Source organism: Patagioenas fasciata, chromosome 16, assembly GCF_037038585.1.
Source record: "Patagioenas fasciata isolate bPatFas1 chromosome 16, bPatFas1.hap1, whole genome shotgun sequence".
Classification (NCBI taxonomy): domain Eukaryota; kingdom Metazoa; phylum Chordata; class Aves; order Columbiformes; family Columbidae; genus Patagioenas; species Patagioenas fasciata.
This window is the reverse complement of record NC_092535.1, coordinates 9282104-9306479: the sequence shown is the minus strand read 5'-3', so window position 1 is coordinate 9306479 and position 24376 is coordinate 9282104. Positions and strand designations below refer to the sequence as shown.

Genomic DNA, 24376 nt, shown 5'->3' with positions numbered 1-24376 from the left:
CCACGACCGCGGATCCCCCTCCCCGCGGCGCTCCGCACGGTGCCGGGGTGGATGCCGTCGCCGTCGAACCTCCCCCGCTCCCCGCTGCGGGGCGGCGCCTGTCCCTTTAAGGCGGTGCCTGTCCCTTTAAGGCGGCGCGTGCCCGCGCGCCGCGGGGCTGGGGGGCGGGGCCTGGCGGCGGCGCGCGGCGGGCGCTTCACCTGCAGCCCAGAGCGAGCTGCGGGAGCGGGGCGGCAGCGACCCCGGCCCGGCAGTGCGCAGCGGGGCGGCCAGCGCCAGCCACCGCCCGCCGGGCGGGCCGGAGCCGCCGGGGCAATGAGGGCCGGCTGGCGGGTGCTGCTGGTGCTGCTCCTTTCCGTCTGGGGCTCGGCGATGCTGGTAAGTGCGGTGCCCCGGGGGCGGCGGGCGGGCAGCACCCACGGGGCTCCGCGCACCGCGGAGGTTCCGCCGCCGCGACCGCCGCCTGCGGGCACGGCAGCTGCGGCAACTTCGCGGTCCGCGCGGCCGGGGTGGGTGAGTGGGAGCGGAGCGGCGCCCCCGCAGCTTTCTGCCGCTTTCACTGGTTTTTCCCCTTTTTTTATTTAATCATCGTGATTGCTTTTGATTATTGTTTCTTAGCGCGATCTAGCTGCAATCCAGCTCCCCAGCGATGCCGGCAAAACTTGCCCTCCGTGATGCGCGTTGCCAGATAAACTTCGGGGGTAGCGGCGCGTCCCGCGGTGGTTCCGCTGCGCCCGCAGAGCCCTGCGCGCCCCGGCGGAGCCTCCGCTCCCCAGCGCTGCCCGCTCCGCGCCGGCCGTCCCTGCTTTGCCGGCGCCGTGCCGGTGCCTTTAACTTTTATTTTTGCAAGCCCGCAAGCACAGCGAGCGGGCCTGAACGGTGTTGGGGGCTGAGGGTCTGAAAAGTTTGGGGTTTTTAGGTTTCCCCCTCCCCGCCCATCAAATTAAGGGATTTCTGCGGAACATCAACAAATGCCTGAACGCGTGGCTGCAGTGTTACCGTGCGAGCCGAGCGGCTGCTGTATTTCGTGTTGGACTGGCTGCAGGAACAAGAGCCGCTTATTTTTCTGCCTGTATCCCCCTGTGCCAAGTTTAATCTGTGAAGATGTCCCGAGTCCGAGCCCTCGGAGGCTCGTGGCTGTGCAGAAGTAGCCCCGGTGCGCTCTCATCTAGCGAGCGCCGTTACAATAATTGGGCGATTTCGCATTCAAAGCCTATTATCTTCAGTCAGACCCTTTGAAATGTTTCCTAATGGCAACATCTTGCCAGCAACGGTCAGAGTCCACAGAGCCGCTGCTTCCTTGCGCTTCCCATGCAGTAGCTGGCATCCGTCTCCCGAGCGTGATTTTTAGCAGAGTACCTTGGCTTGATTTCTGCTTACTAAGCTCATGCAAAAGGAACCGTGTCCCCTCTTCCCTGTGCTTTCTCTCTGTAATGCAGCATTGTCCGTGTCCAGGAGTGTTTGGGGAAGCCCGGGGGAGCTGTGCTACCCTCCCCGGGGAGGCAGGTACGCGCTCGGAGTTGCGCTTTCTCAGGGAAATGACTCTCCAGGTGCCCTGGCTTCAGCCTGCACTGCTGGGACTGGAGGCATGGGAGGCGCAGGCTGCATCGCTGAGCGATGCTCTGACTAGCCCTGCCAGCGGTGTTAGAAATCCCTTGCCACCAGCACTTGTTTGTGCATAAATCACCTGGCACTTGTTAAGGCATTAATCACTGTCTTACGTGCTTTTGGTGAGTTGGTTGGAGTTGGGGTCTGGGACCCTCCTTTTTGGGGAGTGTGTACTCCATCCCGAGGAGCCTGGGCTGCCACAACCGGACTAGCCTGTCCCTGTGGCAGGGGCTGGTTCCCCGCGGCACAGTCCAGAGTTGCAGCAGAGCAGCCGAGTGTTTAGGTGGATGCTTCCCGCTGGATCCTGGCACGTTGTGCGTGGGGCTGTGCTATTCACTGGCACTGTTAGATGTGTGATTGGGCATCCCCTCCATCCCTGCCATCCCCTCCATTCCCCTCCACTGCTGGGGGAAGTGCAGAAGCCTCGGATGCTGCTGCAGGGGGAAGCGGGGGGAAGGAGACTTTGGTCATGAGCTCTTGAGGCTGCTGTGAGCGGTGGTGTGTTTTCTACTCTTCCAGTCCTGTGGCTTGCTCAGTTTCTCAATAGCAAAACTCAGTGATTTGCATGTTGTAACATCAGGCCTTTGCGTGGCTCCGGTGCGAGCACAGCTCGCCTTGATGAATTGCTGCTCTTTGTTCCCTCCCCTCTTCTGACAGTGCCCAGTATCCCAGCCTTCCTACAAACAATGCTCTCTATTGTAGTAGGGCAACTATTTTCTGGCCCGTTTTATTTTTGCAGCTACAGTATGGACCCACTCCAACAGATAGGCACTTTAGCACAAGCGGTTTCTACTTGCATGCTGTTTTACTGTTCAGGTTTGCCTGTGCCTAAACACTCAGTCAGTGGGTGCAAAACATTTTCCAAAATGACAAAAGTCATGGTGTGTGTTCTCCTTGTTTTGTTCTTGCAGGCACACAATGGGGATCTTACAGTGAGACCCACATGCAAGCCTGGCTTTTCAGAAGAAGACTACACAGCATTCGTCCCCCAAAACATCATGGAAGGGCAGAAGTTACTCAAAGGTAAGTGCAATAAAAAGCTTAATAGGTTCTGCAATAACTGTATTTTCAAGAGGTGAAAGGAGGCTTAAAGATGCTGGGTTTGATGGTGAAATTGTCTGCAGAATTATATTTGTAGGAGGATGAAACACTAAGTGGTTTACCTGAGCACAGTTTTGAATACAGATGAATCATTCAAAGTACACGTGCCGGCTGCTTCAGGTGGATTGTTTGCTTATAGTATGTGAGGTCATCGCTTCACTTTTAAGTCTCCCACTCCCACCCCGTCTGAAGGAACTCTACATTTGATATTTTAGAAAGTATTCTTAATGTATGAAATTCGAAGATCCTTAAATTATCACTGCTTTGAAATGCATGATAAAGCAGACGTTGTTGTTGGAAATGTGGTAAACAAGCCTACAGACATTCTGTTCACAAATGTGGCATTCATTTTCATTACTGCCCCACTGACAACATGAAAACACAGGCAAAAAGAAACTACCAATTAGCTTTATAGTAATTGCAGGATTATAACCACTTTTGTGGTTGTAAACTCTAAGACATCTTCGTAATCCAAATAACAATAGATTATCCTGTGTATTGATCTGTCTCCCTTTCAAGTTAAAAATAATTAAACTTTGTATTTGCATGATGCAGGAAATCATTGTTTTACTCCAAGAGAATTTTTGAAGATCAAAACCCACCCACCCCCCTTGGCAGCCCCCATTGAGTTACATCACTACCCATTGGTGGCTGCTACAGCAGTTCTAAAAACATGAAATATTGTGGAAGTTGGGAGCACATCAGGGCTTGCTGCTCTGCTCAAGGGTTTATAAACCCTTTGCTAATTTCTTCTGAGTACATTTACTCACATGTGCGTGTCTCTGCCAGAAAGCTGGGATTTCTGTCTTCCTCCAGAGCAAACACCTGCTCTGTTACTTTGATTTTTCTCGAAAGAAAAGCAGATTTGTCAGTATTTTTTTCTGGCTTCAGCAGAATCCAAGACTGGACGTTTTTTCTCTATATGAGTTGGCAATCAGTTTTGTTTCTGAGCCCAGTTGTCTTAGTTTTGCTGTTCAGGAATTCACTTGACTGGCCTGGCATCAATTAGTAGACATTGGGGACTTTATTTTGAGTGTGAAATATAAACAAACAGGGCTTCGACATAGACAAACCCAACAATATAGCAGCACATGAAGAGACTTTGAAGAAAGCGCAGTGGCTGCCATTTCATTTCAGTTGCAACTTATATTTTTTAATTAGGAAATTATGTTTAGATAGGCTGTCAAGTTGATTTGAATTAAAATATATTTCTATTTAATTTTATCCTTTAGGGGCCAGTTGTAGTTTTACGTTAGTCATGGCAAACCTGCCTCTGATTTAGGGCTGAACTGGCCCTCACTTCATTATGTGTGGGTGCACCACTTATAAGATTGATGTCCTGGTAACACTGTCATGAGTTATATGATTTGTAAGCATTTTGTCAACTGAAGGAGAAAGAAAAAAGTGCAAATGCTGTGTTTGCTAATAAGTGAACTATCGTCTTTACACCTTTTAATCTACAGTCAAATACATGCTGCTGTTTATCATAGGAAACAAATTTATGTAATTAATTTGTACAATAATAGAGGAGAAAATCTGCTGCATAAAATTCTTCATGCTTGTGTTGTTCTTTATATATACTCTAGCATGTAAAATTGGTAGTTTTCCAGTTTAGGTTTAATTTTACTTCCTAACACTTGATATGTCTGCAGCACAAAATGTTTATCTCTTCCTTCCATCTGGGTGAAGTATTGTACAGTAGTTCAGACCAAAAATGGGTTCAGATTGCTTACATTATCATGTTTGATAGATTGACATATGTACCGTTTCACACCATCTCACCACGCAAAGCTTTGCTGCCAGCTACCACCATCTTATTCATCAGCATTCAGTAATTCATCTTCAGGCCAAATGGGACTGCTTGCCTGAAGAAAGTTGGTGGGATTCGCCTGTCAGTGCTGTCATGGAATTGAGGGGGGGAAAAGGTGTATATGTGGTTCAGATAGCTCTCGGGGAATTCCAGTGGGCAAACATAAAGTTTTTGTGTTGTGTGATCCTGACTTTCTCCTTAGGAAGGAGATGTGAGGAGTCCTGGGACAGCTTGTCCTGCCCAAAGGGTCGTTCATCAGCAATCGGGAGGTTTGTGAACATCAGTAGAGGGGTTAACTTCAGCCGACGTTGGACATCTTAGATGCTGCGTGGTTCAGGAATAAGCTATGTAGCAATAAACCCAACATTTCTTTCTTAAGCTTTGTAACATCCAGCTCTCAAATGTCTGCAGCGTCACCGATGTGTCAAAATGAAAGTCTTTATAGTTTTCTAGGTTTGAATCAAGTTAAACAGATAATCACTGCCTATAATTGACTTATTCCAATGGAAATAGCTTAGCCTTAATTTGACAACAAGAGCTTTTACAGAGTCATTGTTTTATTATAAGTATGCCATAAGCTATTAACTACTACTTTGTGGTTCATCTTATTTGCCTGAGTCAGCTCTCAAAACATAGAGATTCTAGCAGCAGCTATTTGTTACACAGTAATTAACTTGTTTATGATAAATGGATGGGAGAAATGTCATGGCATTTTGTTTTATGTATAAATGAAAAGCATTTGCATTCTAAAAATTTCATGTTAATTAGACTTAAAGTAGTTTTCCCCAATAGTGCCACAAATACCACATATTGCCCATCACTGCCAACATTGTAGCCTGATGATGGGGTATTGACTGAGCTGATTTGCGGAGCCAGCGCCTTCCTCAGAAATGCCGTCCCTGCATCCCTTAATAAAAGTTAGTGGAGTGTAATCTGTTAGATTTTTTTGGTCTTTGTTTGCACTATAATAAACTTAGTCTTGATCACTGATGCATGATAATGTTTAAAATAGGATTGTTAACAATTTTCTTCTTTAGCCTAAGGAAAAATCTCAAAGCTGCAGTATGGCAGAGGAGGATTACAGCATGGGTATCTTTTTCTCTTTGTTAATTATTAATGTTAACTTAAAATGGTCAGAACATTGGTTCTGAGGGGTGGGGAGCAATGACATGTTGTACTGCACTGGAGACAGTTCAGGACTGACTCAAGGGATCTGATCCCTTGTTATTAACCCAGGTGTTTGGGAATGATGATGGCCAGTGGACTTTTGGGGAAGGAGAGAAATAAGGAGTAGGATGCTAAAAGTGATATGCAATATGATCTAGGGGGGGGTGATTGCTCTTCATATTGGGTTTATGCTCTTTTGCATTTTTAAAAGATTTTTGAAGATTTGTAATTAAAAAAGACTTTTTCTAAGTTAGAAATTCAAGTTTTATTGGCATGCCGTGAGCCCGTGGCAGCTGGTCATGGGTGGAATGACATCTCAGCGTTAAGTGCGTTATTTTTCTAGCCTAGTACCATCACAACTCTAGCAGGTCACCTCTCAGAAATACAGCTGAACAACTCGTAGCTTTCCCTACGATCAGGAGACAACGTAAGCAGTTGAGATGTGCAAACCCTTTTTTGTTTTTCTGTGCGTCTCGTCATCTGCAGTGATTCATTTTTCTGCTGCCCATCCTAAATAGCGCCTGTACTGATGTAGGAGAATAACTTCACTTGTGTAGGCAGTTACGTTTGGGTAGAAGCGCGTGGAAGAGCAGTTTATTTTCATACGGGAAGATGCATAAACTGTGCCAGCGTGTTCTGCTTTAAGCAAGTGTATGAAACCGAAGCTAGCCAAGCTTCATGCAAATGTCTGAAAACGTAATTGCTTGCATGGTAGGATTTTTACTAGTGCTATTTTTGGTTGAAAACAAATACATAAAAACTTTACTGAAATACCTGTGTTTTCATAAGAATTCAGTATGGAGACCATCTCAAGTGTTTTAGAGATAGTATGTTCTTGTTTGTGGTCAAATAGGTCCATCCTATTCAACCCTCATCACCTCCAATAGCAAAACTTAGGAAGGCTGCAAATGCTGTTTAGAAGAGTATAGAACAGATAGACCAACAAATCCTAATGCTCCACATCTTCATGGATAGTGTGGAAACAAACACTAAAAAAAGAGTGAGAACCCGAGTGAGTGTTTACAAACTATTTGAGTGTAGTTACTATTAATTCATGGAGTGGTAACTGTAGAGATATATACTACGCCTGCTTTTGGAGGTAAATATACCGTATTCTTGTGGTCAGGATAATACAGGAAATTGAATGTGGAGTGTGCTAGTGACATGTACTAACAGCTCTACTTGAAAATAATTGCACAGCCCCAAAATACTGCTGCATATGTGAAATTTGGCCCTTGTGAAAACATGAGAGAAATCTTTCAGGAAAAACACTAATGGCTTTGCTAAGTGCCCAGAGGGAAGGAGTGTGTCCCTGGGGTGACAGCCAGCAGCCTAGCAAGTGAGTGTGTATCTGCAGTGCTGTACCACCCCAATGTGTCAGTTGGCTAATGGGGACATTCTGCCTGTCTATACATCTGGCTTCCTGCTTTTCCTGGGTCTGGAGTCCATAAAATACATAGATGCCTGGCCACTGTTAATTTTGGTAGGAGCTTGGCTCCTACAGACGTGTGCAGATCCAGGTCCCTGTGCAGCGCGGTGGGGAGGATGCTCCTTCCTGCTGCCTGTCCAGGGTGCCCCTTGGGGTGTCGTATGGGTATCTTTTTCAGAAGCAAAGATAATGAGGAATTGGGATTTGCATTGGTGGGGTTTTTGAGCATCTCTTGCGGTTTGCTTGGTCCTGATAGCAGGACGGGAGCAGAGCTGCAGCTGCTGAAACACCCAGCGCTGAGCTGCTCTGGGTTCAGGAGACAGGGAGACTTTTCCATTTGTGTTTTCATTATTTTCTGGTCTGTGATTCTGCATGAAAAGCAGTTACTGAAGTTATCGTACACATAATTAGCTTCACAGTTCTCTAATAAAATCTGAAAGTAGGTGGAAGTCCACCGGGAACCCAGAACTCTTTCCCTAACCTTTCTTCATTCCTTTCTGGGAGGAAAAAGAGGCAGACAGACATCGGTTTTCTCTGTTAAGCTTGTACATGCTCCAATGAAGCTGCCTCTTGGAAAGCAGTTCTCCCATTCCGTGGGACAACTTATTTTAAAAGTGGCTTCTCTTGATGGGCATGTTGCAAATCAAAGCCATAATTTTAATCGTGAGTTCCAGGGGAGGCCCCAGATAGAGCTGCCGCAGACTGGGGATGTGCTGATGCATATTTAGTTTTAATGTTATTCTTCAGATCTAACTTCTGACACAAAAATGATGTTTAAGATGACATTTTTATCTAAATAAAATTGCAGTTAATGAGACCGGAGTAGTCAATAACACTTTGTGGAGTTAATCCCTTTACGCTGTTTAATAACTGTATATATTGTTTTGTAGTTCAGAGCTTTGAACCATATTCCTCAAACCCAAGTAAAATTACTTTTTTCTGCGTTCTGGGGAGCTAACTGATTTTTATCTGAATGAATCTACTTCAACAACAAACTCGTAGCTTCTTTTGTGTGTGTGTGTCAGGAATTTGTCTGTTAAACAATTGCGCTGCTTCAAAGTAGCCACTCAAAAAATACTAAGGAAGAAAATGAAACAACAACTTCTATTGAATAATTTATTCATTTGCTCATTTAGGCTTAGGCTTTTAGGAAATAAGAAATTGACACTGTTCCAGACATGGCTTATTTATTGACAAACACTGGTTGTTTTGAACTCCAAACTTGATAAAGTTAGGTCTGTTAAGGTTAGAAAAATGTTAATTTCAAAGTAACTTGTGTGTTCAGAAAGTGACTGTTGCTGACAGAGCTCATGAGCTGTGATCTCACAGAGCAGACGCTGAAAGCGCTCTGGAAATGCTGTTTTGCATGTGGTAAATAAAAATTATTTATTCTAGCAGTGAAATATTTTCTTTCTTTATCTTATTTGACCTAATGCCAGTTCTCATTGCCTAATTTCATTGATATTTATGTGTAAGCCTCCTTCTGACTTAACTTCTACCCTGGAAATGAGTGTAATGTTTTTCTAGCAATATCTTATTTCATTGCACACTGGGACTGGTGAAGTACTTCATTTGACAGTAGCATGGGCCACGCACATAGCTCACAGAATATTTTAGTAATATAGATAATACTTAAAAGTCTTATTTGAAGGGCAAGAAGAGATTAAAACTACAGAGGACAGGATTTCATTGGAAATCTGCTTCTTAATATTTTTTTCATACAGTAGAATGAATTTAAATAACAGGGAAAGAAGAGAGTTTCTGTTCGATTTGAGGTTACTGGTATATGCAGAGTGGGTGCCAGTCCTGTATAAAACCTACCCTTTTAGTTTTATGCAAATGGAAATAGTAAGAACTAAGACTGGAAAGCAGTGTTTGAAAAATAAAGACCAATATTTGCTTTGGAGAACTCCAGTTTGAAATGGATTGAGGGTTTTGAGATGAACCTGTGCTAGTATCTCCAGGACCTTGACCTTGAGCACTGCGGTAGGAATTTCTGCTGGCTTGATGGACTCAATCCGTGTCCGGTTTTGTGTATCTAAACCTTTTGAGCCCTAGCCAGGGGTTCTGAAGAGCAGTAAACTTCACATTCAGTTTTGGTGCTCAAATGATCCCCCCAATGTTGCTTTTTGAGGTGAAGCTCAGAAGTGTCCTTGGCCAGCGGTGCCATCAGAGGGTTTCCTTACTGCTCAGTGTACTGTGATATATTTGCTTTGATATTTTCTTTAAATATTTATTTATTGGTATTTCTGAAAGGTGAGGCTGAGAGAGCTGGGATTGTTTAGCCTGGAGAAGTCTCAGGGGGGATTTATCATGGTATATAAATACCTCATGGGAGGATGTAGAGAATATAGAGTTGGGCTCTTCTCGATGATATGCAGAGAAAGGGTATGGGGAAACAGGCACCAACTGAAATGCAGGAAATTCCACTTAAACATGGGAAGGAACCTTCAGTGTGAGGGTTATCAGGCACTGCAGGAGGTTGTGGAGTCTCTGTTGGTGTGGATGCTCAGAACCCAACAGGACACAGTCCTGGACCTGGCTCTGGCTGAGCCTGTGCTGGGTGCGATGCTCTGCAGAGGTGCCGTCCAGCCCCCACCACGCTCTGATCCTGCGAAACACTTCACAGGTGAATATATGAAAAGTGAGAGTGGTGAATTGAGCTTTTCTGCAAATACAGATCAAATAGGTTTAAATAAAAACATTGCAACAGCCTGCAAAAAATGATCCTTGCAGGGAAATTGTGTTCCTGTAACTTCTTGCAAGTGTAACCTCTAAAGAGAGAATAATTGAAACACCAGGGACCAGCGTTCTGCTGTTTGCTTCCGTTAATGTCCAGACTTAACTTAGGCATAGTTTGTCTCCTGGCATAAGGAAATGTTACACTTAAATTCAAAAAGCTCTTGGTTTCCTCTTTATTTTTAGTAGAATAAAAGGAGAACATATGGAGCTTCTGTTTTCCCAAAATATTTGTCATTAGTGCTGGCTGCTTCGCTTCTTCCAGCAGAATCTTTCCCAAGTGGCCTTTCTGCAATGTATTAAAAAACAGTTGGGTTGAACAAGATTTCTCTTTGCCACGGGCTTTATGATTTTTTTTTCTTGCTTATATTCATTGTCCCTAATTTATTTATTAATTTTGAATTGCAATTACACAGAGGGAGAGGGAAGCTGCAAATGCTCTGGCATATGGGCTGCGCTGTCATCGCAAACAGCGACTTTGAGCCGCTCTTGCTGCCCCTGTGTATCATGACCCCGGGCTCCAGCGTCTCCCTTTGCCAGCCTGTTTAGATTCCCGCTTTCTGCTCCCTTCCAGTACAAAATTGTAATTATTTTTTGCCTTGCCCTCACAACTTTCCTGCCGCTGTTCCTTGCCATTTGCCGGCATTTTGTAATAGAGAGCCGGTGGCAGTAATTCAGCGCTCTGTGTTATGCTGTGCTATAGCTGCTGCTCGGGGGGGTCACATAAGCTACAACCTATTAACATTAGCATGGAAATAGCTGCCACGGTGTGGAACGCACAGTGGGAATGTTGGATGTTCCTCCAAGGACCCCGAAGACATGTATGGGCCACCCATGATGGAGGAAAAAAAATAAATGCCCTTTCTACTTTGAAATGAGCCAATCTGCGTGTTTCATTGATACCCAGAAGCACTGCAATCATTAAGGCTATTACTATGCCTATTATAAATCACAATTTTGTAGCAGTTCATAGATTAGTCATAAAAATTACTTTTAGTCTAAAATTTTGTTATACTGAGTTTGTCTAATAGCAATTCCAATCCTTATTAAATAAAATTGTCTTTAAAATAATTATGAATATAGCAATTATCCGAAGATGAATAGCCGAGATTACAAAAATTGTTCCATACAAAGCTATGTATCAGCCTGCTCTGTTGGTTTGTGTCTAGAGAATCATAAAAGGTCAGTGAAACAAGCGTTTGTTACGTCACTGTTTAGCAGGAAAAGCGTGTTGGGGTTATTGGTATATGAAGTGAAAACATCTAGAAATGAGCTTGTGAAGATGTTGGAAAATAAAGAAATGGTTGCACTTGAAGTCCAAATCAGGCCTGGTTTAAAGCATAAAATTTAATAATTGATTTGTTCCTGCTCTAGTCAGTGGTGATTAATGGATAACTCTGCAAATCAGCCCTGAGGGTTTGTTATCTGCCCTGCAGTTTCTTCTGGCCACACAGCTGGTTTTATTGAGAAGTCTCACCAATTGCACCCAGAGCTGTTTGTGATATTACCTGGACCTGCTCATGCTCCTTACAACCTGTTGGTTGGTGTTTCATGTGCTTGTGGAAAAACAGGGCTGGGAGAACTCGAGAGGACACTTAATCCTTCCTCAAGGCACCAGCAGCTCCTTTGTAATAGGTTTGTCCCTCGTGTAGTCTCGATGGTCCAGTTGTAGGGACCACAGCCAATATATGGCATTATATTGCTTTCCTTTCCATTTAAGCTGGAGCTCTCTTGATGCAATTTAAACCTGTTGCTATTTGTCATAGACACAGAGAATAGTTGTTGTTGTTTTTTTTTTTTTCCCCTGATGCACTTGACAAATATTTTTTTCGGCTTCTGTAGGCTGAGCTGCTCATTTGTTCCCTTTCATGTCTGAGCCCTTATCTTTGCCTCTAGCTTGATGCCCCAAGTCGATGCGGCTGTGCCAGCCCCGTCTCGCAGTGCTGAGCAGACAGGGATCGCTTTACCTGGTCTGCAGGCAACGCTCCCGTTGATTTACCTAACGTGATGATGGCTTTTTTCCTTAACAGTATGACACTGTTGACTCATGTTCAGCTTGTGATCCAGTATAACCTCCCACATTGTTTTTTGAAGAACTGCTACCTACCCAGTCATTTTCTATAAGTATAGTCGATGAATCCTGCTGAACTAGGTTACCTTGCTCTTCTATTGAATTACATTATTTTTTTTTTTTTATTGGCCTGTTCTGACTTGTTAGGATTGGGTTGAATTCTAATCTTCACCTCCAGCAGAGCTGCAGTCGCATCCTGCTTTCGTATCATTTGCAGATGTAACAAACATATGTTGTGTTCCTTTATCTGTTCTGTTAATAAAAGCACAGAACAAAACCGGTTCAGAACACGCTGTCATGGAGCCCGTGTGATGGAGCCTTCTGCTTTGACCATGAACCGTTAAAACAGTTAGGTATTGCTCTGCCTGCTTTTATCATATCTCTGTTATTCATAAAGATTATTAGAAGGCCCTACCCTCACCTAAATATTTTACTGTTCAGTGTCTCTGTTTAATTTTGCCCCTCATGCCTGTGTGTTTGGAACCTGAAGAAAGGCAGACGTGTGCTGATCTCTGTGTCAGAGGAAGAGACTCCCTCTGCTGATGAGTTCTCATTCTGGAGCATCTCACTTCAGGGGGGGAAGGCGAGTGGGGCTGGTTGATTTCCAGATGGAAAATTATTTTTAGAATCTTTTCCCCCCAGTGAAAGCGCTTCCCTGGGGAGTCAGAAGAAGTCATCATTTCAGGTCCTGGATGCCTTGCTACTTGTCTTTCAGGAGCCTAATTATTGCTGGCTGGTTGCTTAGCTCCCTTAAAAACAGAAGGTTTACACAATTACACATGAAAGACAATTGTTTTGCTCATTTCCAGAGGCTTTAAATATTTTTTGTGCCTGAATTATTTAAGCAATTTATTCTTTCACTTATTTATCTTTTCGTGGGCTTCTGAACATATTTTAGTTGACTCAATGTCCTCCTTTGCCCCTCTGCAAAAGATAAAGAAATGTGGGTAAATGGTATTTAAAAAAGAAAAAGGATTTTTCACGTTGTTTGGGTGTTTTTCTGTTCTGTGGAGAGAAAGGACGTTTTGAAGATGAAGAAAGATGTGTGCGGTTGCTTAGACAAAGGAGAAGCTATAGGTCATGGCGGGATTTGGTGTAATGAAATCTCCTTCAAGGATGGCAGCTATCACAAACATTTAGATTGTACCCAAACATTTCCCTCTACTGTGTTCAGACTACAAGAAGAGACTCATCAGATGTTTCATGATCTCTAGATTGCTAAACTCTAGATGCTTGTTCAAATAACTGAATAGTAGATTGATTATCTCTGTGCAAAGTTTACCAAAAGAGAGGGTTTGGGTTTTTTTTTGTTTGCCTGGAGTTTGAGACATAAGAGTAATTGAAAATTAAAAGACTGGTTACTGTACCCTATAACAACCGGGCTATTCCAGTCGTACAGGATGGTTTTGATACCTCCTGATAAGAAGAAACTCAAGTAGAAGGATTATGTGGAGCAGTGGGCAGTTAGAAATGTTGGGTTTTGTGTTAGACGTGAAATAAGGGTTTGATCCCATACGGATCACTGAATACCTGTTGCATTTAGTCTTTGCAGGAATTTCTGAGAGCGGTGAATTAACTGCAGTGTTTTCGCAAAGCTCAGTGCAGGCAGTGCCACTCATCCCTGGAATGAATTTTCCTGGTATTTGCAATAAAACAAAGATTTATTTTGCCTTTCTACTGTGAATCGAGGCATAATGTTGGCTGTATCCTGTTAAATAGCAGCAGAACTGAGCAATAGCGGCACAGCTGATTTTACCTTTGTAATAATATAGCGGGTTTCATTGCCTGGGAAGGCACAGTGATGAAGCAAAGTTCTGTTGATGCAGCAGCAACACAAGTGAAAGAGAATGTGGAATGGGGTTACTTCTGGAACAATGAAAATAGAAAATTAAAATGGGGTGTGTGGGCAGAAGAGATGTTGCATGGGAGTGCCTGGATGTTTTGTACTGCATGAAACTGCTGGGCAGTGTTGGGTCTGGACAATTCCAGAAGTGGTGTGTGTTGTGGAGACCTGAAGAGAAGACGTAATTTCTGCCACAGATTTTTAACAGTGATTTTTTCAACCTTTCCTCTGCATTGGTGTCCTTTGTGAACAGCCTCTGATTGCCATATGTGTGTCTGCACCTCCAAGAAACTGCACACCAAGGAAGCTGCTGTTCCTAAGAGAGCTGTCCAGAAAAGGGGGGAGGAAAAAAAAAGGAAGAGGAAAAAAAGAGAAGAAAAAATATTAAAAAAAAAAGCTCAAGGTTATATACCAAAATCAATAACACATACTCAAAAAAAGTCAATATCTGGTGAATGTCAATTAAGTACTTCCCCAGCTAATAAATAGCTTAGGAGGTATAAAATTTAATACTCCTAAAATTGCAGAAGCCTTTGAAGAACACTTTTAAATCAGACTCGTTGGAAGCAGGAGATTTAATGCTGACCTGTTCAGAGGTGAGTACTGAGAAAGATACGATGGAATGAGGTACATTTCTTGAACATAAAGGCATTTTGGCTTCAGCTTTTCTTGCATTAGGTGCCTTTTGAAACACTTTAAGTTGTTGTGTAACACATTGCACCAGTAACCAGTGTCCTGTTTATTTATGAACCTAATTCCAAGTGTTTCCGAAGGCTCGGCTGGCTCGGGACTGGGTCGCTGTGCCGCAGAAATACTCCAAAGAGCAGCTGCAAGTAGTTTTTCACATGGCTTTTCCTGCAGGCTCTGCTCACGTTTGGTCTTAAAGCATAAATCTGTCACCTGTTGAAGGATTTCAAGCAACCAGAACGATTCTCAGTTTCCTTCTTTCCCCATTATGGTCACCTATTGGAAACAAATGAGAGATGTGCACGTTTCAGAGGGCAGTATTAGGCACACTCTGTCTTGAGCAAAGAGCTTTTTTTTATTTTATTATGGAGCTTTCTTTGAGAGGTGAGCAGATAAGCAATGAAAACTGCTCTGAGGTTATCGAGACAGGATGTAGTTGTTACGAGTTTATTTGGAAACCAGAGCAAACCAAACTTTGCCCTGGTTGGCTCAGTTCCTGACAAGCAGTACCCCCTGGCTTTTTTCAGTTATGTTTTTTTTTGCTAATCCCAATGGCATTCATTGTTGTTGGCACTTACAGTTAGGAGAAGAAAAATGAAGCAATACATGGCATTTGTTTTGGCCCTCGTCATGACTCATAAATAGGGATAACATCTGTGCTGATAGTTTTTCATGATGGATAACCAGATTGAGTGAACAAAGTTTTCGTTTATTGATGTTCTTTTGCCATTGTTATATTTAGGGATCTCCAGCGTGAAGAGTGAAAGTATGTACTTGTGTGTGTTGCTCATGTATAGATCAGAATTTATATACGTCTTGTGAATTTTAATTTATCCACCGTATATTTTTGAACTAAAAATGGCTTATTGCCTTTCCCTGAGCTTTGCAAAACTTCAAGATCCTTCCCGAATCTCAGTCTGTTGAAGATTCCTGCTACTGCCAAGTCTACAGCATTCTTTTAATTAAGACCAAAGAAAAAAGAGAAGCGAAACTTTCAGTGGATGCAAATCCCTATAATCCTGAAACGATGTAAATCGGTGCGACTCCTGAAGTCATTGGAGCTGTTCTGACTTACATCTCCTGAAAAATCTGGCACGTAACCTTCCTGCTGGTCTTTTCTTTTGCCCGATAGTCGCTGTGCGCGGAGCTGGCCCGGCGGACAAAGCGCTCTCTGAGCAGCTGATGGAGGGTGGCACGGCGTCCGGCTCTGCTGATTCAGCACCGCAGAGCCCATTTTCCTCATTTCTTTGTGAGCTCGATTAAATTACTCTGCAGGCTGGACCGGAGCCACGGGCCACAGTTTTGCAGCCTTCCAACGTGGTCTCCCAGCCCATGGCATCTGAGAAGCCTGTAAAGCTCTTCTGCTCTGCTGCAAAAGGGTTTTTGAGGTTTGGGATGTGGCTCTTTGTGAGGCGGACGCCAGCGGCACTGAAAATATTTTGATTGTCTAGTTGAGCTATAATGAAATGGGGTTCTGTTAACTGAAGGAAGGGGTATCATGGGGATCAGGTTAGTGTGAAAACTCCACTGCGTGTGTTTGTCATGGCAACGTTTATTTAGATTTGCCTTACAGAATTACAGGATAATAAACAACGAATTTAAGTTTTTAATGAATATAGCACAACAGTAGAACCAGTGAGGTGTCCTGCCTCAGTTCGGGCAATTGGGCCGTTAGAGCTCTTTGAGCGACTTAAACAAATTTGGGGAAATCCATTTCCTTTGTGTCTCAATATATGGACATTTGTTGTCTATTCTGAGTGGGTTTGGAACTGAACCAAGGGGGTGAAGCAGTGGGATGCGCTTCGTGGCGAGCTGTGCCTTGTTCACATCCTACAGAACCAACAGGTGGGTTGTCTGTGACTACTATAATAGGCACATGGGTAGAGGAAAAAACATGTTTTTTGTTCGCTGACAGCTACTGGCTTTGTGTGTTTAAAAAGCAAGGCCATCTCTGCTGTGCTTTCCAAGTGGGCTTCACGATTGCAGCTCATAGCAAAAGCTGTCTGGGTTTCTTTGGCCGAGGGTGGAGGTTGCTCTGATTTACCCTCTCCCCTCCAATGCTCATGATCCATCCAAAAAGGATTCTGGTGAATGGAGAAAGCAACACTGCTAATGAGGGGAGAAAAGGTCAAACAGATCAAAAAGTGTAATAATAGTCATCCTGCTTCCAGCATAGAGAATGGTCTAGGCTGATCATGTCAAAGCCAGGTGTTTGAGCAAAGTTGAGACCAGGCTTAAAGAATTTTCACAGTAAATTCAGAGGTTTTATCTCTTCTCCCTCCCCTGAGTGTCTCAGACTATTGTTTTCTCACTTTAAGGGACTCGTGTTATATCGGAAGGATGGGCACCCCATACATGTGGTTATCTTTGAGTTCCCTTATTGCTTTTCAGCTTTATCTCTGTAGTTTAAAAAAATAATTTAAAAAAAGCACCACCAAATAATACCTCCTGGTTTTAATACAAAGATGGATGTATTTTTACAATTAAAAAGTATTATTGAATCGGAACATTTTTCAAATAATTCCCAGAGTGTGATACAGAGGTGAAGCTCATGTTGCTGGCTTCAGTGCCAAAACAAAAGTGAGCAGATTAGGAAAGTTGTTCTGAGCGGTTTGTTACATTTTCTGAGGCCTAGTTCGGTCTCATGGTATTGGATAGCGCTGCCAAGCAAAGGGTTTATCTATTGATTTCTGAATGTATTGTGCTGTTAATCTAAAACTTCTTTCCCCAGTGGAATTTCTATTCAGAAGGCTCTAGCCAAGTTCTAGCAAGTTATTTGATTTGGGAAGTTTGAAAGAATAATGAAGGAAGGATTGATGCAGTTGGATTTTCATGAGCTCGGTCTTCTAGTAGAATACACAGACTTCTTCCTGCTGTATTTATCCGTGATGGTTTAGCTCATTATTTCGAGGAAAGCAGAGTATGGAGATCATTTAAGTTTTACCGTCTGAGAATTTGCAATTATGAAACCTGTTCAGAGGAAAGCTATGAAAACAGTTTTGGTGATAAAACAAAATAGAAACATTAATGAGTTAGTGCAGCTTTGTCCTTTCATAAATCTATCCTTCATTTCTTAGCGATGAGCCCTTTTCTACTAATTTTTAAACTATTAAAATTGAGTGCTAGAAATGCATAATTGTAATTTCCTGATAAGAAAAATGTGGCAAGGGAATTGTACCATATATGTGGAGGGGCTTTGCCCCTCAGGTTTTTTCAGTATTCTTTACGTATTTAAAGGAACTAAACCTTTTAGAAGAGCTACGACAGGAGAGTGGATGGTGCTTTATGGACATTCTAGTTAATAAATATTCCTTTTTTCTGAGAACTGAACATGGGAATAAATGGTCCTGTCTTATGATAACAAACCAAAAAGTACTTTTTGCCTTTGAGTGGACTCGTAATTCTTTGTCTGTTGTCTATAGCGAAGTAGTCAATGAAATGGATGAGATGCAATTGGTAGTGAAATAAAAAAAAAGAGGTATTTATGCCTTTTTGGGACTACAGTCAGTTGCCTTCAACTTCATGGTGCCCATGAGTGGTCCAATAACAGGTTTATATTATTTCATTAGGATGTTGTCAAATTAAATCAAGGAAGGTGGACTCATTTGAAGAGAGCTTCCTTGTGAGTGCTCCCTGTCTCTGGAGCATTGTAGTTTGTTAGAGATGATTACGATTGTTTCCTCGGGTTCACCTGTTGCTCTTATTTAGGCAAAAAAATGCAGCTCTGGAGGTGTGTGGTGAACCTGAGGCATTATTTCATTGCATACCCAGGTGGTAAGCTGCAAGTTAAGAGTATGCACGAAGAATTACCTGGATATGGGGAAAAATGTTGTATTAACTATGCAGTTAGTCTTTGTCAGCAGCATTTACGGTTTCTTCACTCCTTATGGTGAGTAACCTAGCAGAATTTAATGGTGAATAGTTTAGTTTGCTTAAACGGGCTGATTTTCTTGAGTAGGCAGAAATTACATCTTATTACATGTCTCAGATTTACTTTAAATGGAAGGCCAAATCCAGATTTGACTTGCTTTTCTTCCCAAACTCCTATTTAAGCACCACGTGAATAGGACACGTAGGATTTGGCCGAGTGAACTGTTGAGAGTAACTTAATTTACTGGAGCTGGGGTAAAGAGCTGCCAGCATTTAAGACTCTGCTAAAGATCCAAGCTTTTGAACCACATAGGAAACAAGGGATGTTGTTTCTTTTTAATCCCCCATGCAGAAATAAGTGCTTTAGAATATCTGAAACATCCACCAGTATCATTTCACTACTGAGAATTGGGTAACTGTGTAAAATTATATTGACCTGAGGGGATTGAAATATAGAAGTGGCCATGCGCTTAACTGTGCGGGAATCAAACTGTTTTACTGATAACATTTTATTGATTCATCTTCTCTCGCTGTTACAAGTAGCCTGAAGCTTTGCAGAATGAGCTGGCGAAGTTTTTGTGTTGTGGACGTTGCAGTATTGCAGCTCTTCATAGGTATTGAAATTTTATATATGGGCCGAGAGCTCACGTAATTATTGTGATTTGTAATGACTGAGGCTGCAGATGGGGCTTCCCAGAGGTTTCATTTCAAGCCAGATAACTGGTAATTCCTCTTTTCTGTTTAAGAATCTGTTGTCCCTCCTTTTGTCTGCAGCTGTTGAGGTTTCTCTCTGTGAAAAGCTGAACCGTATCTCTGGCTAATGAAGATGCGTGAAATGATTGAAATTGCCCTAACAAGGCAAAGCTCTATATACAGAAGCAATGAAAATGTGTCATGCTGTTCGCAAGGGATACTTTGTCCTTTTCATAAAGGAACTGTGGTTTCTTAACGTATTATAAAAAATAACAACAATAAAAAAATGCATTGTGTGACAAAGCTTTGAGAAAATGCATGGCTTAAAGACCACAATGGCAGATTGTGAGTTTAACCTGCATGTGTTGACTAATTAAATTCTTTTGAAGTAGCTAATTTCATGTGTTTTATTTAATGAAGGCTTACTTAAGATTTTAATGATGTGGGTCTTTTCTCTTCAGTAGAATGCCATATTGACTCATGACATATTTTTACACAGGCTTCATTCTGCCGTGAACAACAGTAGTTGAAAATGTGAGCGCTTGATAAAGTATCATTAAATTAGCTTATTGTATTTGCAGATTTTTATTACGCTACTTCACCAAGATATGAATTGATCGCGTTGTACTTGCTGTTTTTTAAAGGTGCAGCATTGTTATTGATTATGCTACTTTATCTCAAGTGCTCCATCAGCCTGCTGGCAGGCTTGTTCCCTCTACAATTTTACAAAGTACTAGCCTTTGTGCATGATTTTTCTTTTTTTCAGAGTATTTCGTGTGTGTGCATGTCTTTTTCTATTGTAACTCCACTGGAGGAGATTGTTTTGTGTTTGTACCGTGCCCTCGTGCACAGCAGTTCTGCTCCATCCCGGGGCTTTGGGAGAAGCGGTTGGTGTCCTGCTCGGAGGTGCTGCCGAACGGGGCCCTGGTCCTGGGCTGATTTCCAGGGAATCTGTGAGATTTACTAACATCGAGGGCAAAATCAATCCTGCTCAGATTTTATAGCATTTGCCTTTGGAACAATCGGTGTAATTCTGTGTAATGTGATGTATGTCACAAATGAAGTAGCAAAAACAAGAGCCTATATCTTGGGTAGTGAGAAGTTTCAGATAATTTTCTATGTTAACTCGAATAGTGAATTTCTTCTATAAAGCTTGGAACGCTCAGACCTATTTCAATACTAAGTGTATCGGAAAAGGATTGCTGTCAGGGCTTGTCCATCTGATTAAATTCCCTTATTAGCACTGGAGCTGCAGTCTTCCAGAGAAGACATTAGATGAATAATCTTTCCGACTTAGCCAGGTTAAAACGAGATGGCCTTTAGTCAGATGCTAAGCTAGAAGTCCAACAGCAAAATATGTAAGTGTTGCTCTAGTCACCCTTTTTACGTGATCTGTGGTAATTCGATACATTCCTTAAATATAAATTGGTATTTCAGCTGTCTGTGAAATATTTTCAGACTTCAATTATCAGGAGCGCTTGATGCTGCGAGGGCTCTGTCACCTTCTGCTTCAGGCTCCCAACATTCCAGCGGTGATGTTGTTTATACATTAATAAAGTTTATCGTGATTCATTTTGACATATGCTTAGCCCAATATAAGAAATTTTTTGTCATAAAGCCCTACAGATGCACAGGGGTTGTTAGTGGTCTCTCTCGGTGATCATCGTCTCGTTACTAGAGAAGGGAGTTTGATGAAGAACCAAAACACTCAAATTTAAGTAAAAGCCCTGATGTTATTTTTGAACAGGTGGAGGACTTGCCTTTGGAGGGAGCTACCAAGTGAAATGAAATACGCTTTGACCCTTGAGCTTTGCAAATGGGGGTTGAGTGACTGCCAACAGATGTGCCTGAGCCCAGGATAATCTGTTGACCCTGTGGAATGTGTGCGGCTCTGAGCGCATCCAGGGATGCTGCGGCTGGGAATACCTTGTGTCCTGGAACAAATGGAAGAGAAAACTCTCCCTGCGGCAGAAGGAAGGTCCACACTACCTTGGGGTTGGTAATGGAAAACATTATGATACTCCTGAGCAATAGACACTTAAAAATTGCCCGGAGTTTCAAGAAACAAGATATTTGTGGTAATTAGACCATTTGCCTGTCATCTTTATTCACTACTTTAAACAACAAACTGCCAAGTGAAATCAAAGTGCGGTAGAACATATTTCTTAAGTCTCCTTGATCAAAGCTTATAGAAGGAGGAGAATACTACTCGTAACTATTTCATCAAATACATATTTGAGATATGTTCTCTTTTGTAGCATGAGGACTTTTATATAACCTAGGTGGCAGCGAAGTGTTGATGAATGTCTTCCAGGTATTAGACATGCTGCTCCCTTTAGTGTATGTGTGATGATTTAGTGTTAGTTCTCTTAGGGTGCGACAGAAATGAATGTCTTCCAATGAAAAAAAAAAAAACAAAAAACCCTCAAACAACAACAGTAAAACCAAACCTAACCAAAAAAACCCTCTACAAATAACCTAAAAACCCCAACAAAACCAATTGAAAACAAACAACCCGAACAAACAGAAAACCCCAAAACCACACACCACAAACTAAATGTGTATTGTTTGTGTTGTTATATATTGACTAATACTGGTTCAGTGTGCCCTTGTCTTCAACTCTATCTACCTGTTTTTTCTTGGACTGCAAATAGTCTTTGAGATGGAGATCGCAGTTTTCTTCACCTAAGTTTATAAAGCTTCTAGCGTCGTGTGATCCTGGCTGTGTCAGGTCTCCTCGCTTGTATCTTGAAGTGAATAATTAGTAGAACAAATAGGAGATGCCTTTGGGTAGCTGTTCAGTCTCCTGCTCAGATGTTGTTTTAGAGCAGGGTGATAAGGAGATCTGGAAGTTTTTGGTGTGTTATTTTTTGGTTTTGATGATTCTTGTTTAGGTTTTTTCATTTCTTCTTGATGTCTTTAAGGACATGTTGTTTTCAGAGAACGCTGTGAGGCAGAAGAAAGGCAATCGGTAGATTTGAATAACTGAGAAAGAGGGCTCTTCAAGATTGTCTGTGGACGGGAGAAAGTAATAAAATAAATGGAAGCAGAGCTGTATGCAGACCCAGGCTGGGGCACACATGGCTTGTAGACAGAGCTGACTGTGAAGTTCCAGAGGCCGCCATGGCTGGTACCGCAGCTCCCGAAGTTTCCCTTGTGTCCCTTGAGTAGTCTCAAAGGAGGACCAGAAAATGCCAACAAAAACATAAAGAAATCTCTCATAATTGTGACACAAGATAACCGGGAAATAATATAGTACAGCGTGAGAGCTCATGTGCTGTCAGGCCCTGATGTACATCTTACTCCATTCTCAGCTTAATAACTTGCACTGAAAATCTTCAGTCAGAAACCAGCTGATTTCTTTGTTTCTTTTCATTCTGCTCCTTCTAGATAAGGGAATGAAAGGATTACTTCATAGACGTGTAATTCAAATGTCGATGTTCTGGCTCATTACAGAAACCAGCACAGCCTACTAAAAAGAACAAAGCATCAGCATGATACCCCATCTGAGCACCTACCCAGAGATACTTTTATCAGGCTTGGAAACCCCATTAGTCTGATTTCCTACTATGTGAATTCCTCACCTGCGCTTCTGTGGCTGCCTTATTTTGAATTCTCAAGTCACAAATGCTGTGTTGTTTCTGTACGCGTTACTTTGAAGGTTGTTTTTTTAAATCCGTGTCCTTTAGTCCACTTCTCCTGCTGTGTCAGTAGTTGTGTTTACTTTTTAGATAAATAGATCAAATGACTTGGAAGAAGAGGGAGCGGGCCTGGTGTCTAAAATAAGTATTTAGGAGTGTATTTATTAATATGTAAAGAATAAAGTTTCAAATTTGGATGCTCAAAGTGGCATTGGACTGACCCAAACTTGATTTTTAGATCCATCTTTTTAAACTTGTTTCCATTAAAAGCTTTAGTTAAATGTCTTTCAAATGTATGGATTTTCTCCTCTTTCTTCTTTGCTCTGCTACATGAATGCTTAGAGAAGGGGATGCACTTCTGCTCAAAGACATAGCTAAAACCAGAGACCAAAGTGAGGAGGAAAACAGCAGAACTCAGCCAAGTGTCTGCTGGGTTTCAGTAATAGTTTAATTTCTTTCCTTAACTTCTTTTCAACAGTTGACTTTCTGTGACCTTAAAGGAAGCTCTTGCAGACTGAGCTCTCACTATTTCTGGGAGAAGAAGTTACGCATTTTTGCGGGTGTGTTCTACTGCTGTACACGGGTCCCACTGAATTGGGAGGCCGAGGGCAGTGGCTGGAGGTTTTATTTAAGGATGGAAGTTGTGAGGTGGCACTTCTGCATAATAAGTTTCTAAAAACAAGCACATCAGTCTTTCAAGCTTTTTAACAGCACTCTGCAAGGTCTGGTTCAGAAGATGTCTAAAAACTATAAAAAAAGCCCCCAAAAAAACAAACAAAAAAGGAAAGGAAAAAAAGGATGTGTTTGCATGCAAGTATACCTGAATAGCTGATGGCTTCATTTTTACTTATTTATGGGCAAATTATAGAGGTGCATCTGTTCCTCCACTCTAGACAGTCAGACATCTCAAGTTTTTAAGATGCTTTCTGACATTCTTTGAAGATTTAATGCCAGGTGGAAGATCAGTTAGAATTACAGATATCCTAAACTTTCAAAATAATGCTCCTGCCTGGAAACTTTTACTTTTGCTCCCAACTTGAATGAGGCACAGTCTAAACATGATAGTAACCGAGGCAGCAAAAAGGGAAAAAAGCCAACCTAACAATTCACCTGAAGAAAATCCACATGTTTACAGTAAAACCAAACTATTTGTGCTGTGTTTATTTAACTTAAATGCTCAGGGATATGTCATCTTATAAAAATGACATTACTGTAATAAACCAGTAAGTAGTCTATAAGTGGGATGCCAGAACAGGAAACAGTAGCTGAACTAAAGCTAGTATTATTTTCACAAGTTGCTTATAGTGCTGTTAGTAGAGGGCAAATAACAGTAGATAAAGCTCTTTGCCTGCCATTAATTGTGAGAATAAGTACATGCCTTTAGATCGCAAACAACCTGATTTGCATGTGCAATCAGGCAGCCAGGTATCCTGTAGCCTTTCTACATCTTAATTGTGTCTGAAGTATCGTCTCTGCAGAATGGGAAGCTTTGTTTTAAAGATCACACCCCTAAAAGTGAAGAACACATGAGCTGTCTCAGTGGGGATTTCTGTTTACTTTGCCTTTTTTTTCCCCTCTAAATTCAATAACTCATTCAAGTAAATATATATACACCCGTTGAAAGTGTGGCCTGAGGAATCTGACACTGGCCATCAATTAGTGGATTTTGCTTAGTAATTGCTTCATCTATTCAATACTATTGAAAATACCCTTGAGC

The 24376-nt window shown here is 42.2% G+C and overlaps 1 protein-coding gene across 1 annotated transcript in view; it reads left to right on the top strand.

Annotated features, from left to right (window-relative positions):
• The first annotated feature begins 222 nt into the window (after nt 1-222).
• CDH4 (cadherin 4) overlaps nt 223-24376 on the top strand; it is a 433344-nt gene continuing 409190 nt past the window's right edge. The window contains exons 1-2 of the mRNA XM_065849749.2: nt 223-378; nt 2520-2631. Of these exons, the coding sequence (XP_065705821.1) occupies nt 316-378; nt 2520-2631 (175 nt within the window). The 5' untranslated portion in view covers nt 223-315. The remainder of the gene's footprint in view (nt 379-2519; nt 2632-24376) is intronic.